The sequence below is a fragment of the Chrysochloris asiatica genome, unplaced genomic scaffold, assembly GCF_000296735.1.
Source record: "Chrysochloris asiatica unplaced genomic scaffold, ChrAsi1.0 scaffold00067, whole genome shotgun sequence".
Taxonomy (NCBI): Eukaryota; Metazoa; Chordata; class Mammalia; order Afrosoricida; family Chrysochloridae; genus Chrysochloris; species Chrysochloris asiatica.
The window spans coordinates 14,045,203-14,069,013 of NW_006408585.1; the positions used below are offsets into that span (position 1 = coordinate 14,045,203).

At 44.3% G+C, this 23,811-nt stretch overlaps 1 protein-coding gene across 1 annotated transcript in view; it reads left to right on the forward strand.

Annotated features, from left to right (window-relative positions):
• The window catches only part of ATG14 (autophagy related 14), a 51,173-nt gene extending 29,632 nt beyond the window's left edge, over window positions 1-21,541 (forward strand). The window contains exons 5-10 of the mRNA XM_006864616.1: window positions 6,485-6,722; window positions 10,485-10,714; window positions 12,836-12,953; window positions 14,905-14,995; window positions 15,073-15,158; window positions 21,054-21,541. Of these exons, the coding sequence (XP_006864678.1) occupies window positions 6,485-6,722; window positions 10,485-10,714; window positions 12,836-12,953; window positions 14,905-14,995; window positions 15,073-15,158; window positions 21,054-21,360 (1,070 nt within the window). The 3' untranslated portion in view covers window positions 21,361-21,541. The remainder of the gene's footprint in view (window positions 1-6,484; window positions 6,723-10,484; window positions 10,715-12,835; window positions 12,954-14,904; window positions 14,996-15,072; window positions 15,159-21,053) is intronic.
• Window positions 21,542-23,811: the final 2,270 nt, after the last annotated feature.

Consider the following 23,811-nt stretch of genomic DNA (forward strand, 5'->3'; position numbering starts at 1 on the left):
TGTCTGTCCGGCCTCTTTTTATCGGCTGGCCGCCCCGCTCTCCACTCTAGACCAAATGAGTAAAATTTTGGTGTGTGGAAACTAGGAGCAAATAGAAAGTATTCTTATAGGCCCATTGATTTGAACACAAGATGAAGATGACTGTTTAGAGAATGATAACTTGTTCAGCATCTCAGTCCATTTAAGTATTTCCACTTTGTAAAATAGGTTTTGAAGCATCTAGTAACTGAGCTTCAGAGAAGAGTATATAGAAAGGAACTGTGGAGTCTATACGAGTTTGGAAGTAGTCTCTAGGCTGAGGAGTTTGCTCTGTGTCTGACAAGCAGTGAGCAGCCACTGAGCATTTGTTTATGATGACTGAGCCAGTAGAGGAGGGCATGAAGCCTTGAATGGAGCCTAGCTGGAGACACTTGAGGGTTTGGTGAGCATTAACTAGGATTGTGCTGGTGGCAAAGAAAAAGTATAACCACAAGTAGGCTAGCTAATGAGATTGACCATCAGAGAATCGATTAAGACAGGGCAGGTCAAAAATAATCATGAAGTATAGAGAAACTCGGAGTCCTGGTGTGGTGCTGTGGGTTAATAAACCAGACTGCAAAACCGTTTGAACTGCAAGGTCGGTGATTCAAGCTCACCAGCTGCTCCCAGGAAACCCTATATAGGGTCGCTATGGGTCAGAACCAACTCGATGGCACTTAACAACAACAATAGAGAAACTAGCTTAAAATCCAAGTGGAGGTTTTCCTGAAAAAATAATGAGCTTGGATTTGAATTTGAGTTGGAGCCTCTTGAGTCATTCTTAGGAGCCCTGGGAGTACAGTGGTTAAGCACCTCATAAAGCTGGTGGTTCGAACCCACCAGCCACTCTGGCAGAAAGTCGTGGCCGTTTGCAAGTGGTTCCTAGGTTTCTGCAGAGATTTTACAACTTGGTTTTGCTACCCTAGCCAAATTGTACTACCAATCCATGGCCTTAGGAAGTCCTAAGATCCATAAGCTGAAGGAACCACAGAAAGGACACAAAGATGACAAGGCATGAGTAGGCCTCCTTCCTCCTGTGTGGCCAGGCGTGTGTTGCTAGGTGTTTAATATGTGCTCACCAGAGACATGCTCCCACCTCCTGGTTTCAGAGTCCTTGGCTGATTTTAGTGCTCATCCTTTTTTTCTGTATGATCACCTGCCATGAGATTATCCCTGGGTTCTCTGAATGTAACCAAAGGCAGGGGAAAGCAGATAACCGGTGAGTTTTTCAAATGTGAATTCAATTATCTTCATATTTTTTTTGGAACATATTATTATAGTTTGGGTATACGTTTATAGGGCAGCTTTATCTTCCATTCCACAGTTTATACACATTTTGTGACATTCCTTGTGGTCCCATCAATGTAACAGCATTTTCCCAACTTTTGCCTGGTCTCCCCATTTTCATCTGTCCATCACTCCTTGCCCCTCTTGCCTTCTGAACTTTGTTTTGGGACAGATGCTGTCCTTTTGGTCTCTTGTGCTTGGTGCTTTGAGGAGTACACTCCTCACAGGTGTTATTTATTGTTCATTGTATGTTGTTGTTGTTGTTAAGTGCTGTCGAGTCGTTTCTGACCCACAGCGCTACACCAGGACACATTGTATAGGCTTGTCTGTAGTTTGACTGAAATGTGATCTTTAGGAGGGCTTCCGGTTTGAAAGGGTCTAAGGGGCCAGAATCTTAGAGTCCACCAGTTCCTATTAAACCAGTAAGTCTGATCTTTTCTATGATTTTGAGTCTTGATCTACACTTTTCCCCACGACCTTCTGTTATGATCCTGATTAGAGAGCTTGGCAGTGGCAGCCAGGCGCCATCTAGTTTTGGTCTCAGGAAAGTGGAGGCTGTAGTTCAGATGGTTCACTTTTTCGTTGGACTGATTGTTTCCTGGAGTCCTGGCATGGCCCCGTCGAATAAACACTCGACCTCAAAGCTGGTTTAAACTATAAGGTTGGTAGTTCAGGGTTGCTATGGGTTGGAACCGACTCAACGGCACACAAAAACAACTGTTTCCTTAGGGCTTTGATTTTCATCTCTCTTCTTTCATCCAGACAGGAAGAGACCAATAATAGTTGCATCTGAAATGTCTGTTCACACCTTTTAAGACCTCAGTCACTGCTTACCAAAATAGGACCTAGAACATTGTATACATTAGGCCAGTTGCCCTGGCTGTTTAGACCTAAACCCCCCAGCCCAGTGACTCAGCCCCTATAGGTATTGGATTGTGGCTAAGAAATTGTATGTTCTTCTGAAAACCTCCCGTATGCCATCCCACACCTGGCAGCTTACATATCTACTTCTGGCCACCCACTGCTCTCCAGTCAGCTCTGACTCATAGCAGCCATACAGAGAGAGAGTTTTGAAACTGTAAATCTTGATGGGACTCGAAAGCTTCATCTTCTTCCTTTGAAGAAGCGGTTGGGCTTGAACTGCTGACCTTGTGGTTCATAGTCCAGTGTTTATCCTTATGTGCCACCAGGATACCTTCTATACTTGTGTGTCCACTCATAACTATGGCTTGGTACTGTGATTGCAGGATTGTGTATGTGACAGTGGTTACCACTGCTACCGTACACCCACCTCCCAGGGTTTGTCTTCACCTTGGTCGTACTGTACTGACCTTCCCCTTATTGTGTATTGCCTTTCCCTTCGCCTAAGCTCATACATGTCTGCTGTGTAGTTTGTGATTCTTTCTCCTTCTCATTCCATCCCTTATAAATCATGAAAGAAGGTTCTTTCGGTACACAAACCTTTTCTTGTTACACTAGTGGTCTCACACAAGATTTGCCTTTTTGTGATTGACGTAGTTCACTAGTATAATGACTTCCAGGATCATCGATGTGAGATGTTTCTAGGATTCATTGTTACTCTTTAGCTTATGTCTTATCTAGTACTTCGATAATAAAAAGGCCACAAGTGGATGGCTTTAATATACAGAAATCTACTTTCACAGTTTGGGGGGTTCAAAGTCCGAATTCGGAGCACTGGGTTTAGATAAAGGCCCCTGTCTCCTTTTAGCCTCTGTAGGCCTAGCATTCCTTGGAGATCTCTGTGTGTCTTTTCCTGGATCTAGGTGCTTCACAGCGCAGAGACCCCAAGTCCAAAGCACATAGTCCACTCATGGCTCTTCTTTCTCTCCTTTTATGTCATATAAGATAAAAGATGTTGGATACCACACTCTTGGGAATCTCTTGTACATAGGATCAGGGTCATGGTGGGATTAAGGGTGGTATATTCCATTCTTGGAGCCTTGGTGTGGCACTTGTAGGATAAGCAAGGTCGATTTGAACCATGAGGTTGGTGGTTCAAATTCAGTTCCTCAGAAACCCTACACAGGATTGCTATGCGTCAGAGCTGACTGGATAGCACTTAACAACAACAACAATCCCATCCTGAATTCTCTTACTGCTTTATCACATTAGATCACATCCTCACATAACTGCTAAACCGCTGAGAATCATAATCCAGCCAAGCTGACATATATTTGGGGAGACACAATTCAATCCATGATAACAAAGTATTCCATTGTGCGTATGTGCTATATGGTTCACGTTATACATTCATTCATTGATGGGCACTTGGGCTGTTTCCATCTTTTTGCTATTATGAATAATGCTCCAATGAACTTGGGTACATATGACACTGTTTGTGTGATGGCTCTTAATTTCTCTGGAAATTAAGAATTTCTCCTAATAGCGGGATTGCTGGATCATACAGAGGCTCTCTCTGTTTACAGCTGTTAAAGGAAGCTGTAAATGCCATACCGTTTTCCAGAGAGGTTGTACCATTTAATAATCTCACCAGAGTGCGTGGACACACCCTCACTAGCGTGTATTGTTTTGTTGTTGTTGTTTTCATCATTGGCTGTCGTTGCTTGGGGCTCCTGGATTGTGAGGTACAAGGTTGACAGTTCAAACCCACCAGCTGCTCCTCAGGAACCCTACACAGAGTCTCTGTGCGTCAGAACAGACTCCGTGTCACTTAACAACAACAAACATTGCTTGAGCCCTGGTGTGGCACTGGAGAATAAGCACTGGACTGCTAATCAGAGTTAGGAGTTCAAACCCACCAGCCACTCCTCAGAACCCTGTACAGGGTCACTATGAGTCAGAACCAACTTGACGACGTTTAACAACTATTGTTTTGATTGGCATCTCCAATGGCTGTATGCATCTCTTAGTGTATTTGTTGGCAGCCTGAATGTCGTCTTTGGTGAGATGTCTGCTCATGTCCTTTGCACATTTTAAATTAGATTTTGTTGTTCCTGAAATACTGAAGTTTTCTATAAATTTAGAGTTTATTACTGCCCCCCACCCAATCTATTTTATCTTCTGCTGTCTGAATTGTCAGTTATGTATGATAGACCAATTATGTCATTTCCGGTCAATGGTTCTTAAATGATCTTTATAGTTTTCGCTTCTACATGTAGGTCTTTGATCCATTTCAGTTAGTTTTTCTTTATATAGAGTAAGGTATGGCTCCTGCTTCATTTTTCTGCATACGGATAATCGACTTTTGCCAGCACCATCTGTTAAAAGAGACCATCTTTTCCCTGTTTAATGGATTTCTGCCTGTTGTTGAAACTTACTTGTCCATAGGTGAATGCATTTACTTAAGGGGTCTCAGTTCTGTTCCATTGGTCTGTGTGCCTGTCAGTGTTTTAGTGCCAGGCCTTTTTGACTATTGTGGCTCATAGTAGGTTCTGAGATCAAGAATTGCAAAGCCCTTTACTGTGCTCTTCCCCTTCATTAGTGCCTTGCTTATCTGGGGGTCTCTTTCTTTCCCACATGAAGTTGGTCATTTCGCTTTTCTGTCTTTTTAAAGAATGTTGGTGAAACCTGAATTAGGATCGCTTTGGGTGGTATTGATGTTTTTACAGTGTTAATTTATCTGTGATCATGGTATGTTCTTCCATTTATATAGAACATAAATGGTTTCTTGGAGTCTTGGTGTGGCATTGTGGGTTAACGTGCTGGACTGCAAAGTCATTTTGAACTGCAGGGTCAGCAGTTCAAACTCACCAGTCGCTCCTTGGAAACCCTATTTAGGGTCACTCTGGGGCAGAACCAACTCTGAGGCACTTAACAACAGCTTGGTTTCTTTTTTTTTTTCTGCCTTTAAAAATTTTTTTTTATTGTGTCTTGATTGTCTGTAGTGACCTAATTGTTAAATTCCCTTTGTAATGACTGAGCACTGCCATTCTTTTTTTTTTTTTAATTTAAGGTTTTTATTGTGGATTGAGTGAAAGTTTACAGGGCCCATCATCAGTTTCACATTCAACCATTCATATAACTTGTTTCATTACATTGATTATATATACCACCAGTTAAGTGTTTCTCTGTATCCTCTTTAGCTTTTTTTTTTTTTTTTTTGTGGGTGGCGAAAAACTTTGTCTTTTTGGACTTTACCATCTCGGCTTCTAGGGAAGGTTTTTACATTTATCTGTGGATATCCAGGGCTCATGTACGAGATTACTAGCAAGCATACTGAATAATCAGATGAGGGACAGTTTGCTATGTCTGCTAGGTGGCTAAAGTCTGATCCTCAGAGCCTATGGTTTGGACGGTCTACAACGCTTGGGCCCACAGGGTCTTGAACACTTGGTTTCTTGCAGTAGTGCTTGGTAGTTTTCTTTGTGTTTAAATCTTTAATATCCTTGGTTAGGTTTATTCCGATTTTAGAAGTGGTCCCCGTTGCTTTCTGTATAATATTCACTTGATCCAAACTTTCAAAAATGTCGACATAACATTGGCTACCTAAAATGGAGGGCTACAAAACTACAAAGGCAAGAAGTGACTGGCTTACAAGCTTTCAATAGGGAACCTAGATCCAGAGGGCACGGAGGAAGGTAGAATCTCCACTGAATAGTATCCAATCTGTCTGGGCGGGGCTGATGAAAGGAGATACGGATAGGTCTCTTGTAATACAATAGTGAATAATTGTTATCAGGACTGATTGTGAGGATTGGAAATGTAAAGGTAGACGTTTTGTAGCAAGGAGGGGAGTAATTAACTTTGCAGTCTAGGAGCGGAGGTCCCTGGGACCATCAAGGGAGAAGAGCGGAGAGCAGGACCCTACCCAGAGAAACAGTGATGCCTGGGATGGAGGCAGAGATGATGACGTAGAGAGATGGAGTGGCTGGGGACTTTAGACCCAGAGAGGGAGAGCTACTGTGTGCTGAAGACAGAGGGGCAGACTTGTAGGGTATACCCTTTGGTTGGTTGATGGTATATGGAGGGGATTGTAACTATGGCAATGAAACGATATACGGTAGGATGAGGGTAAAGCTAATGTTCTCCCATGTAAACTATCACATAATTCACAATAAAACATTAAAAAAAAATGTCTACCTAATGAGTGAGTGGTCCCGTTAGAGGGAGGCTTTGCCTTCCATTTAGGTAGGGCAGGCACATGCGCTTCTGGGGCAGGGTGTAGAGACCATTGTTGATTGTGATTTATTTATTTTAGATTCTGAAGGCCTGCTCAAAACCAAGGAAAAGAATCAGAAGCTTTACACTCGAGCACAACGGCATCAAGAGAAGAAAGAGAAGATTCAGAGGCACAATCACAGACTTAGCGAGCTGGTAGAGAAGAAAAGTCTTGACTTAAGAAGTCATTCTGAGCACCTGGCAAGTCTTCGGCGAGCCCACATAGTAGAGCTCACCTCTGTCATCTTCCCCATCGAGGAAGTAAAGACTGCTGTGAGGTACAGTAAGCAACCCTTTTCCCTCGGAGTAGGTCACGGTCCAAGTGGTATTTTCACATGTGTCAGTACCTCGTGTATTGGGCCCTGTTCTGGAGCCCTTTGTTTTTCCGGTAATGAAACTGAAGTCTTAACCTGCTTTACCAGCCAGGACATGCTGTGTGACATTGGGGTGCAGCTGTGTGAAGGCTGGCTCTCAGAGGGGTGTGGCTCAGGCCTGTGTACCCTGAAGGGGCTGTCGCACACTGCCGACTAAGAACTATTGGATGGTGTCGTAGGCTGCCATCGTAGTTGGGTATTAGTTGTGTGATACAAGGCACAGATTGTTGAAAAAAGAAGTCTTATTTTCTTGTCTGTTACACAGGGATAGTAAATGCCTATCTCACAGTGATTATGAGGTAACAAGAAAATTCCTGGCAGGCAGTCTCTCACATGGGTGCCCTACATGTTGACTTTGCCTTTTCCTGATAACTATGCTTTACTGGAGTCCCTGAGTGGTACCAACAGTTACCATGGTTGTTGCCAGCCAAAGGTTAGTGATTCACATCTACCCAGAGCTGCCTTGGAAGAAAAGCTGGCAGTTTACTTCTGAACAACCCGCCTTTGAAAACCCTGTGGAGCACAGTTCCGTTCAAACACATGGAGCCACCAAGAGTAATAAACAGCTCTGTAGCAACTGGTATTTCTGGATTTTGTCTTGTATTCTTTCTTGCATTCACTGCTTTCGGCACAGAGTATTATCTTTGGGCTGTAGAGACTTGGTAACCTCCGTCACTGGAATGATAAGTTAGTGGTTTCCCCTAGCTTTGAAACACAGGGGTTTCAGAGAACAACTTCCAACTTTCCAGCTGGCCTTATAAACGCTCTCATAGGTTTGTGGGTGTTGCCAGGTTTGACATCCACCTCTGAAGGGTTGGGTTGTTTTCTCACCACCACCATCAGGCTGGGCTCCTTGGGGATTTTCCTGTTTCTTCCCAGGGCCCTCACTTCTGGCCCCTTGCACTGGACTCTGACAGTCACTGGATTATTGGTAGTTTTGTAACTATTCTTTTTTACCTCTCCTAATTTGGCATTTGGTCTACTGTCAGACTTTGCTTCTTAAAAACCTAAGAGTCTAATTGTTGCTTCCAGCATGAAAACCTGCTCTCTGACTCTTGTCAAGTAATTTATCACTAGTAATAGTTGTCAAATGAGCTCTGGTAGCGTAGTGGTTACAAATCGGGCTGCTAACCTCAAGGTCAGCAGTTTGAAACTACCAGCTGTTCCGCGGGAGAAAGATGAGGCTTTCTGCTCCCGTAAAGATTTACAGCCTCAGAAACCCTCTACAGGGTCACTATGAGTCAGAACCGACTCCATAGTACTTAACAGCAGCAACAATAGTTGTCAAATTAGGAGCGGAGCTGGGGATGGGGAAGATTCAAAACATAGCAGAATAGAAAGTTCAGAGATAGAGCCTATGGGAATTTAGGGTATAATAAAGGTGGTGTTTTAGATCAGTGGAGGCAAGTTGGATTACGCAAAATTGGTGTTAAGACAGCCAGGGTTGGGGGATCAGGGGATTAGGACAAAACTGACACAAAAATAGTATTGTTAAGTACCGTGGAGTCGGTTCCGACTCATAGTGACCCTGTACAGGGTTTCCGAGGCTGTAAATTTTTACGGGAGCAGAAAGCCTCATCATTCTCCCGCGGAACCACTGGTAGTTTCAAACTGCTGACCTTAAGGTTAGCAGGCTGATTTGTAACCACTATGTTACCAGAGCTCCTTATGCCAAATTAAATTCTGATGGGTAAAAGATTAAATGTTTCAGTGCATTACAGTAGATAAAGACTGAGGCGGAGTTCCAGAAACCAACAGTTACATGCAATCTCTGATCCTGGATTAAATCCTGGGACATCTGGAGAAATCAGAATGAGGTCTGTAGGCTAGTTAATTACCTTATTGGGATATTTGTATTTTCCTTAATCGATCATTTGGGAAAGTTGGGTGGAGTATATACGGAAAACTTTGTATTGTTCTTGTAACTTTTTTTTGTAAAACTAAAATTATTTCAAAATTTATAAAGAAAACAAATTTGTGTAGTGAGCATACAAGAAAGAAAAGCATGGAGAAAAACTTTCATGCATTCATGAATGAATCCTAACCTCGTGCCATTAAATTAAGAGGGGGAAAAAAAAAAAAGCTGCTGGTTTTGAATTTAATCCTAAAATGAGCTTTCTGGTTTGTGTTTCTTGAAACTTCCTGAGTGTGAGAAGGAAGACATAGGGGGCAGCTTCCTGGCAAAAGTGGCCTTCATTCCCTGCAGCCTGGCTTTTCTGTGACCAGTAGCAGCCCAGAGGTCTCCTGCCTGCCCGCTTCCCACCTACTTTTCTAACACTGTCTCCTGCCACATGTCTTGCGCTCCCCAAATGCTGTGTTCCTCCCCCTCCTTGCATCTCTCTCTTCTCTCTTGCTGTGGCGAGTCCCTCTTCCACCCTTCCGGACACTTCTCAAAGTATGGCCAGTGGACCTCTGCAGGGGCCTGAGAATCTCTTTGGGTCCAGATAGCATAACTGACTTTGATAGTCATTGTTGGGCGCCATGGACTTGGCTCCTGTTCGTAGCGAGCCCACTTGACGGTATACCTTGGTTTTGCTTGGCTGTAATCTTGACTGAAACAGATCTCTAAGTCGTCCTCTGGTCAGCAGTGGACCGTTTAACTGTGTGCACCACCAGAGCTCCTTGCCACAGCGTGGGTCAAACATGTGGCTGGGACGGCACCCAACTCATGCCGTCACCCTCACACACTTCAGCTTAAAAACAACAAAAGTTTCACTTACAACTGTACTTGGTAAATTATTCTTTGTTTTCTTAATTCTGGGTCCACTCCACATGTATTGTGCAGTGATGGGAAGTGGGAGGGAGCTTCAGAAAGTTCGTGGGAAAATTCCATCATTGTTGAATTCCAATTTTCCATGGATGTTTTGAAGCCCCCTCGTATATGTGAAGCACTTTTGCTACAGACTGGTTGGCTCGATGGAAAACTCCTTGAGCCACTGATGTGCAAGCGAAAGTAGCTGCTGTTTCCATGGAATATGAAAGGCTAACTGGCAGAGTTGGGTTGTTGTTGTTGTTATGTGCCGTTGAGTTGGTTCCGACCCATAGCGACCCTATACATGGTTTCCGAGGCTGTATATGTTTACGGGAGCAGAAAACATCATCTTTTCTCCCGCCGAGCAGCTGGTAGTTTCAAACTGATTGTGAGGTTCGAAGATTGATTCTGACCTGATTGTGAGGTTCACAGCCTGATTCGTAACCACTATGCTACTAGAGCTCCTTGGCAGAGTTGGGTAGAGAGTTACAAAAAGGTAAAACAAGGCTGTTTTTCACTAAAAAATTTTTTGTTCAGAAAAATAGATATTTTTCATAAGAATGTGCTATTTTAACATATAACAGGTTTTATTTTGTGACTATAGTAATGAATATTTTCTCATTTTCAGAGGTGTAATTTTTAATATAGCATATATCACATAAAGCACAGTCTCTTTGGTCCTCAAAACCTTTTATGTTTGTAAAGGGATTGTGAGGTCAAATACCTGGAGAACCTAGTCGCTTTGGGGCCCCACTCAAAGTGTGCCATCTTCCTTAGACTAGGTGGTCGTCTCTGCCACCTTCCCCATCATCTCTGAGAGCAGCTGTCTATGCCCAGGGAAGTCCGTGTGCTGTGCTCATATATAACTCTGCAGGCCCTTTAAAACTCAGGCTCGTGTGTCTTGTGGTTTCTAGAGATCCCGCGGACACGTCTGCAGAGCACGACAGTGCCATGACCTCTAGCACCGTGAGCAAGCTTGCTGAAGCCCGCAGGACCACTTACCTGTCAGGGCGATGGGTCTGTGACGACCATAATGGAGAGACCAGCATCAGCATCACAGGGCCTTGGATCAGCCTCCCTAACAACGGAGACTACTCTGCCTACTACAGCTGGGTGGAGGAGAAGAAAACAACCCAGGGGCCAGGTGAGAAGCACGCTGCTCTTTCAGTGTGGGACATTGTATGTAGCATAAAATTAATTAACCGTCAGTGGCATTCACAGCGTTATGGGACAGCCACTCCTCTCGAGTTCCTAACCCTTTCCCTCTCCCATGAAGCATTCACTCCCCATTTACCTTTCTTCCCATCCCTGGCTACCTACTGCTGATATCCTTTGTCTCTCTGGATTTGCCTCTTCTGGATTTGCAGATAAATGGGATTATGTTCTGTGTGGTCTTTTGTGGCCGACTTCTTCCAGTATGGCTTCAAAGCCCTCCATACTCATCTGTAGTAGCTTGGAGCACAAGTTCATTCCTTTTTATGATGCATAATAATCCAATGTATGGAAAGATCACCTGTACCCATCCATCGGTTGATGGACTGAAAACATGCCTTTTTAATATTAGACTTTGAGGTGGAGACAGTCATTCTTGCTTTGTGTAAAAAGATTTCGCTAGTTGAAGACGTATACATTAAACCTGTCAACTCTCATACATGGAGATTGACAGCCCAGTGGAAAACCCTTGCAGTTCTCTGGTGGAGAAAGGACCATCCAGGTGATGCAGAAGTGGGCCTTGTGTGGGGAGAAGGACAAGGACCAAATAAATGACTCCAGGAGCCAGACCCTGGGCCAGCGCCATTGGAGGAATCAGCCACCCTGTGGATGGGCGGGGGGCACAGAGAGGGGACTGCTTTTTAACAAGGTAGTCAAGAGAGCCCTTGCTAGGAGCTGTCATATAACTTCTCATAGGTCAAAAAGAAATTCTGCTGAGGGAAAGGCTTTTTGCTGGGGTGTGTTTGTGGAGCTTGAGAAGGCCAGAAGGGGCAGGTGTGCAGTGGAGAGAGGAGTGTGGAGGCCAGGAGAATGGAGAGGCGGCCAGGGCCTTGATCCTGCTGGGCTATTGGCGAGGGACTGAGTTCCATTTGGTGGCAGTGGGGCACCATTGGAAGGTGTTAGTCTATGGTGTTTCAAGGTCTAGTTTGATCTCTTAAGTTAAGAGCTCTCATATGTGGAACAAATTTAATCTTGGTTAGCATTCAGTGGTCATTAATTCACTGAGCCAGTCATTCAGCAAATATTAATTGACCTTCTACCTTGTGCCTGGCATAGTTCTAGATGCTTGCAGGATACCAGTGAGCAAACAGACAAAATCCCTCCCCCATGGAATTGACATTCTAGTGAGCAAGTGGTAGACAATGAAAAATGAAGTTAGGAGATGATAAAATGCTATGGAGAAAATAATCAAATGGGAATGGGTATTGGGATGCTGGGTCACTCTTAAATAGCGAGGTCAAGAAAATCAGTGAAGCCGAGCTTTGGAGGAGATCAAGTCTGGTTATACATCTCTGTTTACTTCTGAAGGTTACCAGCTGTTCGTGAGGGTGTGATTAACTGTCTCCAAGAATCAGCTCCCTTGTTCTTAAAACAGGGATGCTTATAAGGGCTCTTCAGAAGATTCAGTGAAATAAGTTCTTTTAAATGTTCATCTTGGTACTTGGCACATCGTGAAATCCTGATTCTGACAGCTCCTTCACAGTTATTAACTCTTCACCATCCCTAGGACTCACTGTTGTTGTTAAGTGACGTCGATTCAGGTCTGACTCATAGTGACTGTTTACAGGGTTCCTAAGGAGCAACTGGTGAGTTTGAACCACCAACCTTGTGGTTCAAACCAACCTGCAGTCCAGTGCTTTATCCCACAGCACCACACCAGGAGTCTTAGGACTGTTTGTTGTCCAGTCTTCATTTAGAACTGACTGGATTTGAAACTAGATTTCAGAGAATAGCATTCCAAGAAGGCATTTAGTGTTCTGACCACACACATATCAACTATATCCTCAGCTCCAAGCAGATCAGTGGCTCAGACTGTAATCTCTTGTTTGCTGGGTCTGTTTAGGCTCATTTGCATATGCTACCTCCAACCCAGCAAAAATTCTAAATGATGTATGTCTGCCCACAGAGCCTTTATGAGTCAGGAGTAAAATTTGGCCACCAACTGTGGGAATGATAGCATTATGAATGATAAAACCCGGGTTGCTCCATATGTGGAGATGGGAGGTGGTTTTTGTTGCAGTTGATGGTTTACAGTTGTGTTTTTGTGCTTTAGACACGGAGCACAACAACCCGGCACACACCATCAGTGCTGCACTGTGCTACGCGACGCAGCTGGTCAACATTTTGTCTCATATCCTCGATGTAAATCTTCCCAAAAAGCTGTGCAACAGGCAAGTAATTAAGTGAGGCGGTATCATCTTGATCATGGATCTCTTACCTTTCTCTTGTGTTTGTTCATAAGTATCTAGACAGGGAAAGTTGGGCAATTTCTAAAGATTCATGCTCTAGTCAATTTCCTTACCATATACTTGCATGTGAAGACCACGCTATTCACTTACTTGTTGTCAAAGTTGATTCCAACTCATAGCAACCTTGTCTAAGGTTTCCAAGGAGCAGCTGGTAGGTTTGAACCACCGACCTTCTGCTTTACCCCACAGCGCCATAACTGGAGGAAAAGAACAGGAGGAAATATACCAGCATTGTTAGTGAAGGGAGGGCATGCAGAGGGTCCTCATGTGTAAGAACTGGCTTAGTCCTTAACAGTTCCAGTTTTGTTTATATTTTAGTAGAAAATTCATGTGATTTAAAATTAAGGTCTAGTCAGTTCCCACCAAAGCCTCCCTACTTCCCTTCCCTCCAGGTATCCTTGCCTTTTCAACAAATTTACACGGGGCTTCAAAAAGTTTGTGGGAAAGTCCCATTAATTCCACTTTGCATGAATTTTTTGAAGCCCCCTCATAATTGTACACAGTTGCCATCCATCATCTTTTCAGATTCAAAAGGCAGCAATGCTGTGCTAACACTAGGGCTTGTGCCTTGTTGTCTTAAGTGTTTGTGACACTATGGGTTAGGTATTGTACTGTTACCAAAAGGTCAGCTGTTCAAACCCACCAGCTGCTCTGGAGGAGAACGATGAGGCTGTCTGCTTCCATAAAGATTTACAGTCTCGGAAACCCTGCATGGAATCAGCTCAGTGACAGTGGGTTTGGTATTGGGCTTAAATCCACATTGAGCACTTGCTTTCTGCCAGGCACTGCCCTGGGCACTAAGAGTAGGTTGTGCTGTTACTAAGCCATCAAGTCAGGTCCAGCTCAGCAACCCTGTACAGGGGTTTTGAGGAGTGGCTGGTGGATTTGAACCCCCAACCTTGTGTTTAGCACTCCAGCGCTTATCCTATGGTGTACAACACCAGGACCCCACAAGGGATATAAAAAGATGAGCAAAACATAGTCCCTGTCCTCTCGGAGATTGCTATTGTTAAAGTGCCGTTGAATCAGTTCATGGTGACCCTATGTAGGGTCTCTGAAGCTGTGAATCTTTGCAGGAGCAGAAAGCTTCATGTTTCTCAGGCAGAGCAGCTGGTGGTTCAAACTCCTGGCCTTCTGGTTCACATTTCAGTGCTTACCATACAGTGCCACTGTGATCCCTTCTTGATTACATATATTTGAATGGCAGCAGGCACACAGACAAGCAGTATCAATGCAAATCCTAAGTGCAGAGTGAGACAGGAGCTCTGGAGGCAGGAGAGGGCTGGCTGTGTTAGAGGTGGGGGCAGGTATGTGGTCCATGGAAACATGAAGGGAGGAGGGGAGCATGCCAGGTAGATCCCTGCGAGGAGACTACAGGCAAAGGGAACAGCAAAATACAAAGCCCTAAGGAAAAGCAAGCTGTCAGGAGGGCCAAGAGGCAAACCAAGGGCGTCGTGTGGTGCCACTATAAGCCTTTGGCTGCCATCCAGCATGACATGGGTAGTTGCGGAGCTATCCTTCCTATGACTCTACCATGGCCTAACCTGCCCCCTATTAGAGCGGCAGAGGATCATTTTGTATACTCATCAGTTCAATATTTATGTGGAATAAATTCCTAGAATTGAAGTTTCTCAATCTCAGGGGATGTATGTATTTGAAATTTGTATAAATGCAATCCGATTGCTCTCAGAGAGGGTAATAGTTCACTCTTCACAAGGTTCTGTTTGTGCAGTTGACTGAGAGACCAGCAACACACAGAGAATGCTTTATACTGATGTGGAAAGTACACTCTTCAAAATGGACATTTTAATGTTGAATTTCCACCAAAAAATACAGCTTTAAAAATTATACATTTTGGTTTTTTTTTACATAGTGAATTTTGTGGGGAAAATCTGAGCAGACAGAAGTTTACTCGTGCCGTGAAGAAACTGAATACAAATATCCTTTACCTGTGCTTTTCTCAGGTATGGAAAATGTCTGTGAATGGAGCTTTGATGGGTCACATTATTGAAAATATTAATCACGTCTTTGCTTTTTTCAGCATGTAAATTTAGATCAATTACAACCACTGCATACCCTCAGGAATCTAATGTACCTGGTCAGTCCGAACTCTGAACACCTTGGCAGGTAAGAAGGGAGCCCTTTCCTTTTCTCTACATGTTGTGTATGTGTCTAATTTTAACTAGAGTGATACTGTTGGCAGAGTCCCAGAACCCGTGTCCCAACCCCAAACTCCCCCAAGTGGCAAAAACACTGCCGTCCCATCTAAAAGGAAAAAGATGGTTTATCATATTTGAACTGTTACGCTCCTTGCATAATCATTGCTTAGAAAATAGAAAACATGTTTCATATCTAAAATACACTAAAAACCAAAACCCACTTTATTGGGTTTACTCTGACTCATTGTTGTTAAATGCTATTGAGTCAGTTCCGACTCTTATTGACCCTCTATAGGGTTTCTAGGAGTGGCTGGTAGGTTTGAACTGCTGACCTTGTGGTTCCAATCCAGTGCTGATCCTACAGCTCCACACCAGGAGTCCAAGACTGTAAATCTTTCTCCTCATCTTTCTCCCAAGGAGCAGCTGGTGGGTTTGAGCCACTGACCTCGTAGTTAGTATAGTGGTGCCTAACTCTGGGAGAGGGTATTCTTTTTCTTTTTTTTAAAGTTTTTATTGTGAACTGAGTGATAGTTTACGTGGGAGATATCAGTTTTAATACTGTTTCATTGCAGTGATTACAGTCTCTTCCATGCAGCATCATTGCTTCTATTCTCGCTATATTTTTTCTTTTGGTGGGGGAAGTGATGCTACACAAAAACACTCAGAAATATATAATTAAACACCAAAGGGCACATTCTGCAAGCCTGCCTCCTGGCCACCAACACACAGCCTTTCTCTTTCCATGAGTCTAGAGTCCATAGCTGCTCTTTCTCTCCATGTCCTCATCTCTGCCTCCATTCTCACAATTGGTTTGTGTTTTTTTTTTCCCTTGGGAGACGGTATTTTTGTACTGTCTCAGAAGATCCAAAGCTGTTTCATTGAATGCATATCTGCTTCTTCTGTATTCCTGCCTAGTGTCTGCCCTCAGTCTGTCCCTCCTGCCTGTTTCAGTGTCTGCTCATTCCCTGCCCAGCCAAACAGTTCTTTATCACTGGGTCAGTCTGGCCACCACTGGTTAGAGATATAAAGGATAGTAGAAGTTTTTGGAGTGGATTGGTGTGACATTCTTTGGCTTAAAAACAGGAGCCAGTTACAAAATAGACCAACCAAGGCTGGTCTGTGGGACCCATGTAAGCATGACATAGATGAAGTGTCTTTGGGATGACAAGAGCACCCCTCCTCTGGGTCCTGGTCTGCAGAAGCATGAATTTGTTGACAGAGTTGCACTTTGGGAAGAGAACAAAAGATGGGATCATTCTTTCAGGACTCCCTTTGCCGTCTTTGATACTGGAATCCAAGCCTCCAGGGAAATCTTGTGGAGCCCCCTTCCCGGCCTCCACTGACAACGTTGCAGTTCAGTTAAGGTGGCAATGTGTCCGAAACACTGTCTTTTTTGCTTCCCTCACCCCAAACATAACCCTCTTTGAAACAAAAGCAACAAACTCTCTCAGGGAACTGCACCTACACCCAGAATGGTATGTCGTTTTTTTGGTGTGGGGAATTCATGACCCTCCTCCACAACCCTACTTGTGATTCCTGAACTTGGAAACCTGATGTTCAGAACCACACCAGCTTCTGATTTCTGTGGATTCGCTTCCCACCCTTCCTATACCTCCTCTATAAAGGGCTGCCCAGTAGGAGGCGTATAGTAATTGTCTCCTAATAAGTTTTATTGGAGAGCATAGTGGCCAGTAAGGTAAAAACTGGACTGTGAACTGAAAGCAGTCCACAGGGCAAGATGAGGCCTTCTGCTCCTGCTAAGATTTACAGCCTCACAAACCCTATACTGGGTCACTATGAGTTGGGACCAACTCAACAGCACTTAACAACAATGAATTTTATTGTAATGTTAACAGTTTTTGTAACCATACTAAAAATAGCTAATAATCATAAGTCTGTTCTGACTCATAGCGACTTTGTATAGGGTTTCCGAGGAGCAGCTGGTGAGTTTGAACTGACATTCTTGCAATTTGAACCAACCTTGTGGTCCAGTGCACGACCCTGTAGCACCACACCAGGATTCATACTACACAGGACAGAGGAGACAGAGGGTTAGCATCTCAAGTCACTCATGCCATCAGTCACAGAAGCCGGGGTCCCAGCACATAGCTGGGCGACTCCTACCAATGCCTGAATCCAGTACTTTTAACAGATGAAAGGAGGAAAATAACTGGAGACCAACCTGCTCCATGGCAGAAAAGCATTGACTAACTAACTCCTGGTGTGGCGCTGTAGGATAAGTGCTGGGCTGCGAGCCACAAGGTTAGCAGTTCAAACCCAGCAAGCCGCTCCTTGGAGACTCTACATAGGATCCCTATATGTCAGAAAAACTCGACGGCGCTTATGAACAGTGGAAGGAGATTTACCGTAAAGCCTTTTTTTAAATTTTGCATGGATTTCCTGAATGCCTGCTGCCTGCCAGGCATTGCATAAGGTGTGGCATTTTCTAAAGTTCAGTGTGTAAGGACATTTAGAGAAAAAACAAGGAGGTGTGGGTGGGCTTGGCCCCTCTCAAAACAAAATTGACAGGAGTCCTGTTAGCATAGAAATTAGATGAGCAATTAAGAGACGAGAGTGAAGAGTCCAGACGGACCCTATACATGTGGGAATATAACATATGACACGTGTGGCCTTTTGAATGGTATTGGGCAGGTGGAAAAAAGTTGGATTTCTGCTACATCCATACACAAAAATAAATTCCACATTGTACAAAACACTTTATAAAAAAATGTATATGTATAGGAGAAAAGACAATGTTTTATGATCCTGGGGTGTGGAGGGAATTCTCAAGCCAGCCATAAAAACCATGAAAGGATGGAGGTACACGTCTTACCGTGTGACAAAGCTGCCCATGTGTGCGGTAAAAGGAGACCGTCCAGCTAGAAGAGAAGCACAGCCTGTACATCTGACAGGAGATTACAATCTAGACTACTTCCAGAGTCTTCCAAATCAAGAAAGACAAGCAACCTAACAGAAAAGTAGGCAAAAATTTTCTAACAGGCAATTCCCACAAAAGAAACGCAAACAGCCAATTTCAAATGAACAAACAATCAAATGCCCAGCCTCAGTGGAGAGTGAAGAAAAGTGGTTTCCACTTTTTATCTATCCGTTTGGCAGCAGTTAGGGTGGGTAAGTCCTCCCCAATACTGGCAGCATGACGGATACTATGTGCTTGGAGGGGTCAGAATTTTCTGTGCCTTGCCCTGGAGCCCACTGTTTCAAGTTAATCTGACCTTCAGAAGCCTGTGCTTTCATTTGAAATATTTAACTGAGCACCTCTTCCAGGCCAAGTGGACTCTGCCCTGGGGATTCCAAGCAGAGAGCTGGAATCCTCTGTGGTTCCACAGGATCTCTCTGCCTGCAGGAAGGAACTTTCATCGCTCCCACCTGTCTCCTGGGGAAATGCTGACAGGATCTGGAAACAAGGGGAGTACCATGCTGAGCAGGACCCAAGAGGAGATAAGGCAGCATCAAATAAGAACCAAAACACAGGCCTGAGCTCCAGAGCTGGCATGTGCCCCGAGCAGGGCTAGGAGCTGAGAGACCTCACCTGGCAGTAGATGCAGAGGGCCCTTGAAAAGCCACGTTGAACAGAAGTGAATCGGAGAGCCTTGTGATTTGTTAAGGAGGAAGAGTCCAGTGACCGTTAATTCATGAACATTTTTAGCTCCAGCAAGATGAGTTCGCTGTGTGTGGTGGTGTGTGTGTGTGGGGGGGGGGGGGCAGATGGAGGCAGGGACAGTGGCACTGAGGTGACACATGGGGACTTCTGTGGCACTTAAGCACTGATGGGGAGCCTAAGGGAGGAGGTGAGTCCAGGTTGCTTCAGTTTTCAAATGGAAACTGACGCTGTGGTATCATAGGGAAGGGGATGTGTCCGAGAGCCTAGTAACCCTGAGCTGAGAGATCTGACAAAAGAGGCAATTTAGAAGTGGAGCAAGGTGGAGAAGAGTCTGAAGAGATGGCTTTGGAGAAGACTTGATTGCTAAGGAAGCAAGAAAGAGGAGAGAGAAAATGATGAACTTTAAGGAGAACCTTATGGAAACAGAAAAGAGAGGTTCACAGTGGACATCCTGTCGTTACAGGCTCATGGGTTTGTTTGAATGAGAATGTTTCCAGGAAGATTGTGGGGAGAACCCCTATCCCATTGTACCCCTTTCAAATTAATGAACTTCTGAGCAGAGAGGGGAGCCTAGTAAACTGGGACCCTCCTGGTCTGAGGCACTGTGCTCACTTGAGACCCAGGGGGAAACCCTGCAGCACAGCTTTCTGTTTAATTCGTGCCAGTGACACCATCAGAGCGAGCCTGGAGCGTCAGGTTTAGCTGCTGTTACTGCCTTACTTCCAAGTGGGAAGCAGGGCCATGTTGGAAGAATGCAGTCTGCGTGGCCCTGGAAACGGAGTTAAAGGTGAGATCTGCACTGAGCTTCGATTGTTCCAAAGGGTGTAAAGAATTTAAGAAGATACACTAGAACAACAGGCTTGTTCCAATTTCTGGGGTGTCTTGGTTAGCCTGTGTTGTGTCATCTTCAAAATAATCATCAGCAAAACCACTGAAAGGACCAAAACTTGTGATCTTGTCTTGGGAGCAACAACAGGGAGATGGGGGGCTGGGGGGCTGTTAGTGAGACTTGGTTCTGCCTTGTGGCTGGCCCCCTGGGTTAATTCCTGGGGGACAGTGGATAGGGGCAACTACCCATGAAGATAATGCAGCCGGACTCCCTTGAGGCAGGCGCTGATGATCCTTGAAAGAGGCAAGGGAAAACGTAGGCAGGAGCAGGGTTTGCTGAGCCAGGCTCATGTAGGCTGAGGCTGGGCAGTGGAGACGTTATTAGGGGCCTTTGGGAAATAAAATATTTCCCCTTGAAATACAGTGCAGACATATGTATGTACTCTTCCAGGTGAATGTATTCTCAATAGTCATTTCTCTTTTTATGTAATAAGTATGTCTCTAGAAAATTGTGATATTACTCTTAAATGTGTGTGACAGACTGAAATTAACAACATTCCAACTGTGTATGCTCACGCGCATACAAACATACCATTTCTCTTTGGGGCTTTAAGAGGGTAACATTTTGGGGCTTCCACAGGTCAGAGTGTAGAGCTGTGTCTTCAGTGGCTGCATTTGCTTTTGAGACACCTCTGATTAGACTAGAACGCCAGCCTTTTGGCTAGCAGCCAATCCCCTTAATTAGTTTGCACCACCAAAGGACTCCATAAGGCAGAGAATGTCTGTGTTTCTTTGTGAGCCGTTTATTACTTGTTAACACTAGTTAACAGGTACCATGCAGTCAGTTCCAACTCACAGCAACTCTACGCACAACAGAACGAAACACGGCCTGCCTGGTTCTGCCCTACCCTCAGCCTGTATTTGAACTCATTATTCCTGCCACTGTGTCAGTCCATCTCATTGAGGGTCCTCCTCTTTTTTTGCTGAGCTCGATGTCCTCCAGAGACTGACAACATGTCCGAAGTACATGCGGTAACGTCTTGCCATCCTTGTTCCTAAGCAGCATTCTGGATGTATTTCTCCCAAGACACGGTTGTTTTTCTGTCAGTCCATGGTATATTTAATCTCTTCACCAGGACCATAATCCAAATACATAATTCTCCAGTCTTTCTATTCATCCTCAAAGTAGCACCTGTACTCTATATACTGCAGTTATTTAAAGCCATTTTAGAAATTATACTTGGGATGTCTAATTACACTTCTCAGTGGAAGGTGTTTTCCTCTGTCCAGGGTCTTCACAAATGAAGGGGGTCAAATTGAGAGACAGTGTGGTGTGTTGCTGTTATCCCATGACTTTGATGACAGTTAGGATTTTAGGTCACAGTATAGACTTTTGTGGCTCTCTGCACACAGGTCGGGGCCCTTTGAAGTGCGAGCAGACCTTGAGGAGTCCATGGAATTTGTGGACCCTGGAGCTGCCGGGGAATCTGACGAGAGTGGCGAGGAGCACAGAAGTGACGAGGAGACCGACTTGGGCACAGACTGGGAGAACCTGCCAAGCCCCCGGTTTTGTGACATCCCCTCTCAGCCGGTGGAAGTCTCCCAGAGTCAGAGCACCCAGGTGTCCCCACCCATTGCGAGCAGCAGTGCTGGGGGCATGATCTCTTCGGCTGCAGCCTCGGTGACCTCCTGGTTTAAAGCTTACACTGGACACCGCTAAAGCAGCACGGGCAAGACAGGCCGAACGCGCACCAAGAATCGCTAATCCCACTACACCCTAGTCATCTGTAGCTGTTAAGAGAGTGCCTGGAACAAAAATGGTTAAACTGGTATTGTTTTTTGTTTTTTTTGTAAAAGCAGGGCGACAAGCATTTCTGTTTGCCAGATTGACTGACATGTTGTAAAATGGGTCTCTGTTTTATGATAAGATGACAGGGGTCAAAGGTCTTTCTACCCAGACAGTGTTGGTGGAAGAAGAACCTGCCTGTGGTGAGGTCCCACACCATAGGACCCACAGAATCCTCCTGCGATGGGCCACACATAGGTCTTCGTGATGCTGAAGCCAAGTCACAAGGAAGCGATCCTTGAGGAACCGGACTTAATAATAAGAGCTTGTTTTGATGCTTTGTGGGTTTTTTTTGTTTTTTTTTTTTTGGTACAGATGCATTTTAAACTATTTGATTTCTTTATAATTTGTTCACCTTGAGTGTTTAGGTCAAAGATTCTGGTTTTGTTTGGGGAGGGATTATCTGGTTTTGGAGAAGTAGTTTTCATATGATTTCATTTGTGCTGCTCTGTCGTAGCTAGATGGACATTCCAGTTTTTCTTTCTCCCCACACACCAAAGAAACTAAGGTCTTTTTTCTTTAGGACCTGTGTCCTTCAACAGAAGAAATCCAAGCTGCAATAATGTCCTAGAAATTTGAAGACTCTTTTCTTGTATTCTGACAGTAACGAAGCTCGTTGATTCTTACTTAGCTAAAGTTTTGAATTCCTACCAGCCACACTATGTGTAATTTGAAATGGAATTTCTATTCTGTGAGTACCATTGAGGCCTGCCAAGGCCCCTGGTCATTCTGTTGTCCAGTTTCTTTTAAGGGTTTTAGTAGGTAGCAGGGATTTCCAGGGAAAATTGTTTCTTTCCTAGATGTCTCTGTTGCTCTGAAGACACTCCCTGTGCTCAGAAATGCTGAGTACATCCTTATGGCTGAACCACTCTGTGTCCTGCGGGAAAGTTCAGATATACAGACTTTGCCCTCACCAAGAGACCACTTTCAGCTAATGCATCTTGTCATTCTCTTAGTGACAATCTTACAAGAAAACTGTTATGAGAAAGGCATTATGTACAAATATGTAAGTATTTTTTCTCAAAAATAACGGCAAAAAACACACATAAAAAACTATGTAACAACTACAAAAACAACCTATGAAAACTTCTAACAGGCACTCTTACCATATCTTGTTAGTGTGATTAGCATGACAACATCACCTCCATCCATCATTTAGAGGTTGACCCTGCCCCTGGCTTCTGTTCTCGCGGTAATCACATAGTTGATACTTTGCCTTCACACCTGAGGTGCTATCCAGCATTTGCTACTGGTATATTTTGTGTTGGTAGTTTTGCAGGGTGAGAGACTTATGCCTTGTGAGGAGTCCTAAGTTCCCTGACTGACATTTTCCACTTAGGGAACAAACAGGCATTTCTAAACCGCGTGGGTTCTTATCCTAGCCGCTATCAGTACTCAGATTCAGGATTGCTGGCTGGCATTTCCTTACCATCCAGTTCTGTACTTCATGGGGAGGGTGTGGTAAACTTGAACAAACACCAAATGCACTTGAAGTCCCATGAGACAGAGAAGTCTAGCTGCTCCCGACTCGTAGAAGTATTGCATAGCTTAGTCTCCCCAGCTGGCAGCCTGGGACTGCAGGTAGAGGTGGACGTCAAGTGAGAAGAGGCGCAGTGGTCGAGGTTTTCTCAGATGAGATGGAGCTGAAGGCTGGACTCCAGACACGACACACACGTATCTAAAGGAATCCAACAGAATTTACAAGGATGTGGCCAATCTAGGCATTGGTAGGGTATATGTTGTTAATCTCAACGAGAGGCACTTTATTTGGACTAAGTGATCAAACCCTTTGGTGGTTTTGAACACCAACATGCTGGCGCACACTGCTGAGATGTTTTGGTTTTCATGATTTTGCACTGGATCCACCCTGTAAATATCCTTAAATACACATTTCAACCACTGTTTTTTCTACTCTTTTTGCTGCTTATCAAAATCTTTCATGTAGGTGCCAGAACGTTATGTAAACAGCTTTTAAAAAATACGAAGCTGATTATTTTTCTTTTAAAAAAACAAAAAGCCATACAGTTTGGTCATGTTTTCCATTTAAAAATGATTTATTGAAACAGTACTTCAACAACACAAGCAATCCCTATAGGCACCAGAGAGACTGCTTAACGTGGTGTCTTTGACTGTTTGGAATGGATTACGACTACAAAGTCTTGCACCTCTGTGAGAGAGAAGTTTGGGTGGTATGTCAGCATGGCGTGTAGTAGAATTCATTTAAGGATTCCTGTCTAGGTGGTTTGGAAAGACCATTCAGTGGCATGCTGTTAAAAGAATTACCCTGGTTGAGGAATCTCCTCACAGTGTCATGTTGCAGGAATT